The following is a 10324-nucleotide window of genomic DNA, read 5'->3' as shown; positions in this document are numbered from 1 at the left end:
AAAAAAAAAAAAAAAAAAAAAAATCCTTTTTGGTTGCTCATCTTTGGATCATGAATAGTATTATCACCCAGGGAGAAAATTAGAAAGGAAAAAAGTTTTTAGACACAATTGCCTTTTTATTCCTTGAGGTTTTTTAAACAGAAATATGGAAATTGCTAAAACCTATGAAGAGTTTTGGTAATTCTGAAGTCTTTTTGGGGTTTTTGGATTAGCATCAATAATTGGTCTTCTAAAAGAAAAAGAAGGGAATTCCCTGGTTGTCCAGTGGTTAGGACTCTGTGCTCTCACTGCTGAGGGCCCAGTTTCAATCCCTGGACAGGGAACTAAAATCCTACAAGCTGTGTGGCGCAGCCAAAAAAAGAAAGAAAGAAAGAAAGAAAGAAAAAAAAAACATGTTTTCTAATGGTTTTAAATAGTTTTACAGTTAAAGTTGTATTTATTATATGTTGAAATTGAAGGGAGAATATGAGCCCATCACCTACCTTTATCCCGATTGTGAAGTAACATTTTATTTGTGACTTTTAAAAGCTGGATTTAAAGTTATTACTAAACTGAGGACAACGCTTGTGATTAAAGTATATTCAGTGTTCCACTATACTGAAATAGCTTTTCTTAGTATATAAAATATCAGTAGATTCTCTTGCATGGTGGTTTTTATGTTATCATCATCTCTTTATGGCCATATTGCTTGGGCATCAGATCTGCATGTGGCAAGATTCAGAAGCTAGCACTAAGTCTCTCAGTCTCCTTTCCTAACCATATATATACCCAATGATACATTTCTGTTCACTCCTAGTTTTATATTACTGATATTAATTCTGAACCAGTAACTGTCTTTTCTTGGGCATTGTGGAGTTCTTTAGAGTAATTGTAAATAAATTGCTAAGATGATGTCATATAAATATAATTTAAAGTTTTTGTTTTGCTGTACATTATATACGGTTCTTTTGAAGAAGGGGTTGAGAGAAGTGGTGTCAGCTGCATTTTCATATGGCTTTGCATGATAAATAAAGATTGTTAAACTGCTGGATATAACAAGATGCCTTTTGCTTTAAGGATAGCCTAGTTCATTCTTCTTTTGAAGGAAAGAAGTAACTAATCCATATGAGAAAACATTTTTATTTTTTTCAGGTACTGTGTTAAATAAAGATTGTGTTTAAGTATTTCATGTATATTTTACTTAGGTAACTTGTATCTCAAAGTAATGTTTTTTCAGATTTCTTTCCTAACATTTTACCTTAACTATAATATTGATATCTGTATGTAGATTCAGATTTAACTTTCTTACAGTCTGGTAAACATATTTAAAAGGTAGCAAACTGCTATCAGTTTTTGAAAGAAACAAATGTTCTACTTTCTAAGAGAATGTTGATCATACTTTGAGTAAGAGAATTGGGCTTTCTGGAAACCCCAAGCTAAATATATTATATATGCTTCCTTTCTTACAAAATCCCAAGATAAGGATTCTTTTCATTAACTGCAGTTTCTACATGAAGCGTAATGAGACACTGTAGTATTTTGTGATCCCAACAATATCTCAGTACTAAAAATATTATAGAAATACATCATATAAAAAGTATTGTATATTATTTATATATTATAAAATAGTAAAAATTCTTCCTCAGTACCCCTGCTGGTTCCCTACCCTTGCTCCCTGTTAATCAAATATTTTCACATTATTCAATCAAGAAAATATGGAAACCAGTGAGTAGAGATTTTCATAAGACAAAATGTGAATATGAAGTTACTGGAAGCAATCTAGAGTTTTTAGTTTAGAGTTAGAAAATGTACTAGTTCCATGTTAAAAGTTTTAAAGCCATTTAGAAGCACTTAGCTGTTGAATAAGTATAAAATTTCATTGTAGTTAAAAAGGGTTTGGGGATGAGTTTTTGACATTATTCTGGGTGACTGAAATTAGTAGGGGGTCTCATTTGTAAGTTCTATTTTATGATAGGTTAAGGAAGATATGAGGAAAAATTTTTGTTTTTTTAAATAGATATGGTCACCTCAAATTGACAAGGTGCATCATAAAGATTTATGTAACAAAATATTGTATTTTACCTTAAGTTGTTTTGTGTGTCTAAATATTGATAGTATGCTAGGTTTGTTTGTGGATAGTTTTACAAAAGCTAGCCTAATTAAAGCTAAATGAATAGAATGAATAACATTAGAATTCTGTATAGATTAATGTTTCTTCCCCTAAGTGATTTAGGGGAAGTGTTGATAGCCAGGGCCATTGCTGACCTATAGCAAACATTACTTAGGAGATAAGGTCAGTTGAGTTGTTATTCACAGCTGCTTCTTATTTAATTTAGCTATTGCTGAGTCTGTCTGATTTGTTTTTTAGGTGCTGAGGGTGTGAATGGAGGAGAGGAGTCGGTAAACCTGAATGATGCAGATGAAGGATTTTCATCAGGGGCTTCCCTCAGCAGCCAGCCAATTGGGACCAAACCATCCTCCTCTTCTCAGAGGGGAAACTTAAGGAAAGTAGCAACTGGGCGTTCAGCCAAGGATAAAGAAACAACTTCTGCTATCAAATCCAGTGAGAGCCCTCGAGATTCAGTAGTTCGCAGGCAGTATGTACAGCAACCAACTGATCTTAGTGTAGATTCGATTGAGCTGACGCCGATGAAGAAACACCTGAGCCTGCCTGCTGGCCAGGTGGTGCCAAAAACTAATAGTATAAGTCTAATCCGGACAGCCAGTGCTTCCTCAAGTAAATCGTTTGACTATGTAAATGGCAGTCAAGCAAGTACCAGCATTGGGGTTGGCACTGAGGGTGTTACTAATTTAGCATCTAACACTGCTAATCGATATTCAACTGTCAGTCTGCAGGAAGACCGGCTAGGTCAAGCTGGAGAAGGTAAAGAGCTCCTCAGCCCAGGAGCTCCCTTAACCAAGCAGTCTCGATCCCCAAGTTTCAATATGCAGCTAATATCCCAGGTGTAGTCTTGACATCCTCTCTCATCTTTCTGCTTACCTTCTAAACTGAACATTTCATGTGCAAGAAGACACTTCATCCCACTTGTGAAAATATTGGTCATCATAAACAGATTTGATTTAGTTTAGGTATCTTCATACTGTATTTTGTATGGAAACAGCAATAAGGTTTTCTTTTCCCTCCTTCCTATATCTTCTCTTCAACTATTCCTTGTAAATGTGTTTGTGAAGCAGTAGAAAATGTTTGTGTTTTCCACACCTTCCTTTCTCCTTGGGTGAAGTGCAATCCATCGTAGGCTGATCGGTCCCATTTCAACACTGTGAGACTGAGGTTATGTTAGAGGAAATGGTGTATATGATCCCTATGAATGATTCTTCAGCTTTTGTTTAAAAAAAAAAAAAAACGGGTTTGTTCTCATAATCTATGAAGATTACTGGGTCATATTTTTTCTCTCTTAACCAGGAGTGCCTCAGAGATTCTGCTATGACTTTGGACTTCTCTGAGTCTGTGCAATTATTTTCTTGAGAAGCATGGGGAAAGGTGGTAGACTGCTGCACTTTTTCATTAAACGAGGGTGGCTCTTTTTTCCCCCATCTCCTTTATCTCGAGGACAAAATGTTCAATTACTGAGGCATTTAAATCAAGTTGTGGTGCCTCTGTTGGAGGACAGGGCTCTAAGTTGATTGTGTAATAGATAATGCACTTTCTCAATGGCTCTAGAGTCATTATTAACATGTCTTCCCTCCTCCCCACAAGGACATAAGGTCATTTCTGTCCTTCAAGTTTGAACAGCTAATAAATCAGAGAATCCAAGGGGCATGTTCTATTTCCCAGGAATGATTGACACTTTGGTGCTGGGGTTTTATGGGGGGAGGGGGTAGTTTTTGTTTAGCTTGTGTGGGATTGTGTGTGAGGGGAAGTTTTGATTGTTTTTTTTCTTTTCCTTTGTGAGCTGTTGACGACTGACGTAGAACAGGTATGTCTTCAGGTAAAGAGAGGGATTTCTCAACCCACTTTCTGTGATGTCAGACTATTGGAGAAACCCTTTCAGCTGCTTTCTAGATGTACCTAAATTCAGTCAGATATTTTGGATTAAGAAACCTGAAGTCCTGATAGATCATATACTCCAAGGAAATACATCAGGGACAGATAATTGGCTGAAAACACTGATGCTTCAATGTGACACATTTTTATAGAACATTTCTACCAGGGGGTACTGACTTGATTTCTCCTACAAGGACCACACTGCCTTTGTGTTTAATGTAATGCAATTTGTGTACCTTCTAATCATATATCTGCAAAAGTTTCTCATTTTTATAAAAAATCATGCCAGTAAGCTAGATGTTGAATGTATGTAAGTAGCATTTGGTAACTGTGCTAAGAGGCTACAAAAGTGCATTATTGGTTTAAAAAAATTTTTTTTTAGTTCTGATTTGGTTGGATAAGGTTTCATTATGACCTCTTCTGGGTCTCAGGCTCTAATGCTTGATTGAAATAGAAGAAAATATATTGGTTTTTGAAAATCAGTGTATTGTGACTTGAACTGCTATACATTCTTCCACACAGTATGTCAGAGTGATTAGTGCTTTGTACATTTAGACATTTTTATTTTATTGTTGTGAAAGAAAAATATACTGAATTTATAGAAAGCAAGTATTCTCCTAATTAACAAAGTTTAAAATATTATCTCTACTGATTAAAATTACAATAGATTTTGATAAATAAAATAACCAGAAAAATGCCTCTTGTTTTTTTCACACCTAAAAATCTACCCCCTCCACCCCTCCCCCGCCTTTTATTGTAAGAGGTTTTTGTAAGGGACTTTCTGTTAGAATCTTTATAAGAACAGTGAGATGCTTGTTTGAATTTGGTGGTGTGTAATATTTTTCAGCTCACATGAAAATGAAAAACTAGAACCTGAACTATTACCTACAACATTGCCAAAGTCTGGGGGAAAGCTAAAAGTTGATAAACAGATTTGTTGATTTGTGTATATATATATGTTTGTGTGTGTGTGTGAGTGTGTATAGTGTGTATACGTATAAATCACAAAGAATATTTTAGATATCCCTTACTTCTTTTAATTTAACTAAGGGATGTCAGATAAATGAATTAAAAGCAACCAAATAAATGAGGTGTAAAGGTCTATAACATACAGAGTTTCAGGTGTGAAAGGAAAAGAGCATTATACTTACCAGGGGGTGAGATCTTGGCCATGGCTGGAGATCAGTCACTTTATGGCGGAAATGTCTGGTTGATTTAAGAGACTGAAGGGTGGTTTTTAATTCAACACGTTGTGCATTTATTGGCATCTAAATCTAGCATGATTTTAGTTAAAGCACAAAAAAATACCAAATAATACCAAATTACAGCAAAGGCTATAATAAATATAATAAGCCCTCCCTCTGGTTTGTTAGAAATCTTATGTTATACCTGAAAAGTTGGTTCTGAAAAACTTTCACCTTAGAGAATTTCATTTATTTCTATGTGTATTCGTATATATTTTGTACATATACATACTATTAATATTTCATGACCCTCTAACATTTGTGTTCCATTCTTTTAAGTGATATAATTTGGCCCCAAAGAAGAAACATTTCATTTAGTTCAAATTTTGCATTCGGGGTCTTAGAACAGATTTCCTGTGCAAGATATAGTTAAAATGGAATGAGTCAGTCATAAACCATAGTCACATTTTCTAAGAGATTTTTGATATTCATTTCCATTATTTATTGGCATTTAATGTAAAATAGTTTTCAGATATACAACTGTTACAAATATATGCCAGCAATATTCACGCTTTATCCTTTAACAACCTTTTGTTTCTCTACTTCCTAATTTCCATTTTAAAAAGTTCTTCCATTTATGGACAAGCTAGTTAGGGAGAAAATACTTGTTTTCTGTAACAAAACAATTTGATTGATGCCATCTCTGCCAGGTTTGATTAAAAAATAGAAATATCTGAAAGCTTTGGGAACTCTTCTCTATGACATTAATTTGAAATCATGTTACTAGAACATTTACATGTTCTAGAACAAACCAAGTGTAAAGTGAAAGCTACCTTGGAAGTAAGATTTTTAAATATAAAAATATTTTGAGAATCTGGAGGGGGGTGATGGTTGTAATTTGAAATCCTGACCCCTACCACCACTGTTACCCTTCCTGATGACTCTCCTGTGCCTGTTTATTATAGAATCAGAATTTTTGTGCTAAAGAGACCGTAGAGATAATCTAGCCAGTCTCCCAGCACCCACCCCTCCATATCCATCCTCAGGAAACTGAGGCTCAGAAAGGTTGTAATGTGATCAAAGTCACATAACTAAGAAGCAGAGCCAGAATTAAACTCCTGTCTCCCGTTGAATGCGTATTAACACCCCACTGCCTCCTTTTACTCGTCCTATGGTAAATGTAACACTCTCCACTTCTGTAGCTTCTTTACAGTTCTGGTCTAGTAGTTGGTGAATACAGCATGTGAAGAAAGGTAGTAAATCCAGAAAAAAATGTAGAGTAGTAAACATAGATGGGGAAATGTTGGAAATGTAGGTATCTATACCACAGATATAAGGATAGATACATTTTTCTTATTCTAATTTATGCCTTACTATTTTCTGCCACATAGCAGTTGAATGCTGCCATTTTATAGTTGATTATATTTCTGGGGATTTATTTAAATGTAAAAATAAACCCAATGAAATGACTTTGATCAGTGTTTCTAGCTATCTTAAGTAATTTTTGAATCAGCCAGCTTTCACAGTCACCTAGATGGCAAGTTAATTGTATTGCACAGTGGAGTATTGCAAAGTAAAAATTAAATAAATTTGATTCCACAATTTCTAATGTAAAGAGATTGGACCTTATTTGTGCCCAGAGCAGATAGATAACAGCAATATTTCCTTATGTGATTGAAAAAGGTATATAGTGTGAAGCTTATGGTTCCATAACAGAATGGTAACCATGTCATTTAAAGGTGTATGTACAGTATAAAATATCTTAGTTGCAGTAGTCTCAGCTATATAAACTCAATATTTCCAACCTACATTCTCAAACTCCACTTAGTAGTTTTAAAGTAATTATAATTATTTATTAGACACTGGAATACTGAGAATAACTTCTTTCAAATTGTTTTGTTTGCACTATTTTTGTGACTATTTTAATGAAGTGGGGTGTTTTTGCTACCTCACTTGGATAGGTTAGTATGGGTCCATTTTTTGAGTACTTCAGTTGTTGACAATCAGTTGTCTCATTTACTTCTCTGCATGTTCATTTGTAAATAAAAACACTAGTATCTGTCTTTAGTGGGTAGTACACTATTTATACAAACACTGGCAAGGAAGATCTCTCCATTTCTGATCTTAGATTACAAAGTGAGGTTTATGGTTTGGTTTGGTTTTTTATCAGTATTAAGTTACATACTTGTTTTTCAGTTTAAAAATGTTTAAAGGCCATGCCAGTGGTCAGAAAATCTACAAGAATTTCAGAGCAGCTTTTCTATACTATGGCTACGTTAAACAGTCTGAACCTGAGACTTTTTATCTTTCAAGTTGAATGATTATTGTCATGTTTCAAACACGAAGTTGGTTGAGACGCTTATTTGTGATACTTTAATTTTTTTAAGTGCTTTTAAGAAACAAATTGTTTGAAAACCAATTAGAAATAATTGATAGCTTAAACTCTAAATATTAGAATATTTGCCAGATTATAAGAAGATGAAATGCAGTGTAAAACTGTTAACATGCTAAAAAAAAATCATGAGTCACCAGATTGGTACAACTTTCCATTGCCAACGTGGTCATGTTGATAAATGTAAGACATAAATTTTAGTATTACCTGCGTTGTGTACCTAATGGGTATATCATATTGGCACTGAACATAGGAAATACTATTCATAGAGTAAACCAATGTGCACTTAAACTATATTAGATTTTTAGCGATGCCAGAAATTTGTGTGATGATCTCAACCCATTGCAATTAGAGGAGTCATATCATCCAACCTTCCCCTGCCCATGTAGGTACATTACTTCTGAGCCTGACCACACAACCACAAAATTTTGGTTAACTTCAATCTCTTCAGTATTTTTGTAGTCTTTGCCATTAGTCACATGAGAAATACACAAAAGAGCAAACAGTTCAGGATAGACGTTAGCAGAAAGCTGGGAATGATGTGAAATAACTGGCAGCATAGTACAGATATGTTAAGTTCTATGTTTTGTTTCTGGATTTTAAGAAATTGTTTACAAATTAAGTCACATTCGGATGTCTGCTATTATGCTATTCTGTTTAATATAGATCTTAGCCCCAAAATTAGAATTAGGTGTAGCTTAAAGTATAAATGAGTCTTTTTTTCATAATTGCATACCTGGAGGTAGGTTTAGTAAAGAAAGTCTTTTGTTTTCAAAGAAAATGAACTTAATTGGACAATCCATCCCCAACTACAGAATTGATATCAATCTGGTTTGCTGTATTTGAGTGTCAAAGTGCCGTGTTAATTATATCAGAGGAAGTTCTTCACATCTTCATAAATTACAAAATTTACCAAAGAAAATGTATTAACCAAATATAAATTTTGGACTACCTAACTGTTAAGGAATGAGGCCCCTTTAACATAAAGGATTGATTTCTAGCCCTGGGGGAAGTGTTCTTCCATCTGGAACAGATATATAGTACTTACAAGATTCCATTTGAGGTTTTCTTATCATGTTGGTAAAATGTCAACATTTATACTTCCAGCAAAAGTACATGTACATGTACATTATGTACATGATCACTCTGGGTATTGTTTTTTTTTTCTTCGCAGAAAAACAGGATTGGGTTCAGAAAGCTGAAATACTCATTTTTAAATGTATAGCTTAATTAATGGATTTACTTAAACTATTAAATAATGATTTTTTTGGAAAATATAAAACTGTATATTAACTGATGTTCCAAACAGGCTATATGTATTATTTTTTTTCATATCAGGTGATAGTTAAAAAGTAATGTGTTGATCAGCTATCTTAGAAAAGAAGATTGGCTTTCTAACAATTACTAATGTCGATTTTTGTGGGGTTTTTTAAGTTTTACCATCCAAACTGAATTGAGAGATATGTTCAATGTTCTTTGTTGGTTTTAAAATATTTGTAATAAGTTCATTAACTACAATGGATTCTTATTCTAAAAATTTTGCTGGCTTTACATTCAGTTTAACTGGTTAAGTGAAACAGTTTTTATGGTGCAGATTATTTTCCCACTTTCTCATAATAATTTGGCTTTCCTGAGCTACAATTTCTGAAAAGTTTTTACTGCTGTAACATTAGGTAGGTAGTCTGATCTCTGTCACAATGGACAAGTATACAGGAAATATCCCACTTTCACATGTTTGCTTCATAAAAGGATATAGATTGTATAGGTCAGCTCTTGCGTTTTTGTTTGTCTTTTAACCAGCATCAACCTATTGCTTGGTGTAAACTTCCCAAGTATTCAGAGAATAGTGCTGGTTAAAATTTAAATAGGCTAGGCATGAAGAAAATATGATCTCTATTGACTGACGTCCTTTCAAACTAGGACTAATGAAAACATTCATTTTTTTTCAGAACTGAAGAAAAAAAAACCGTACATTTAAGATCATATTTATTGGTGCATGTAAGCCATTATCTTAACTGTCTTACTGAACTGGTTAATGCTGTTGATTGTTGAAATGTGAAATGTAGTCACTGTTGACCTTGTAAATATCTGTCAGAGATGAAAAAATATTTTAAGTTATTGTAAATAAAGATGTATAAAATTCATTAACAGTCTGCAACGCAGAAACATGTAAGATGTTAAATATTGTGTTTCTTGAGAGATGTGTAATTTTTCCCTAGATGTATCTAGATATATTAAGAATGTAAATTTTCTTTTGTACAGTATAAAATACAGCTTTATTTGGCTTTTGACTGGATTTCCTGGAGTTAATTTTATATCTATCTATGTTTCATAGCTTAAAATGGTCCTTCATTGCATTCTTTCAAAGCATGCAATTTTATTTATGCATGTCTGAACTTTTTACTTTTAAAATTTATTTTTCTAATACAGCAGGTTCTTATTAGTTATCTATTTTGTGCATATTAGTGTATCTGTGTCTCCCAATACCAGTCTCCCAATTCATCCCACCCCCACCCCACCCCCTGCTTTCCCCCCTTGGTGTCCATACGTTTGTTCTCTACATCTCTGTCTCTAGTTCTGCCTTGCAAACCGGTTTATCTGTACCATTTTTCTAGATTCCACATACGTGCGTTAATATACGATATCTGTTTTTCTCTTTCTGACTTACTTCACTCTGTGTGACAGTCTCTAGGTCCATCCGCATCTCTGCAAATGACCCAGTTACGTTCCTTTTTATGGCTGAGTAATATTCCATTTTATATA

General features: G+C 33.9%; 1 protein-coding gene across 6 annotated transcripts in view; it reads left to right on the top strand.

The window, feature by feature from the left end:
* HYCC2 (hyccin PI4KA lipid kinase complex subunit 2) overlaps window positions 1-9648 on the top strand; it is a 74096-nt gene extending 64448 nt beyond the window's left edge. For all 6 annotated transcript variants that reach the window (XM_007108145.4, XM_007108147.4, XM_007108146.4 and 3 more), the window contains one exon: window positions 2348-9648. In XM_007108145.4, coding sequence (XP_007108207.1) covers window positions 2348-2949 — 602 coding nt within the window. In that variant the 3' untranslated portion in view covers window positions 2950-9648. The remainder of the gene's footprint in view (window positions 1-2347) is intronic.
* Window positions 9649-10324: the final 676 nt, after the last annotated feature.

The sequence above is a fragment of the Physeter macrocephalus genome, chromosome 2 (assembly GCF_002837175.3).
Source record: "Physeter macrocephalus isolate SW-GA chromosome 2, ASM283717v5, whole genome shotgun sequence".
Classification (NCBI taxonomy): Eukaryota; Metazoa; Chordata; class Mammalia; order Artiodactyla; family Physeteridae; genus Physeter; species Physeter macrocephalus.
Note: the sequence above shows the minus strand (reverse complement) of the source record. Positions and strands in the feature narration are given on the sequence as shown.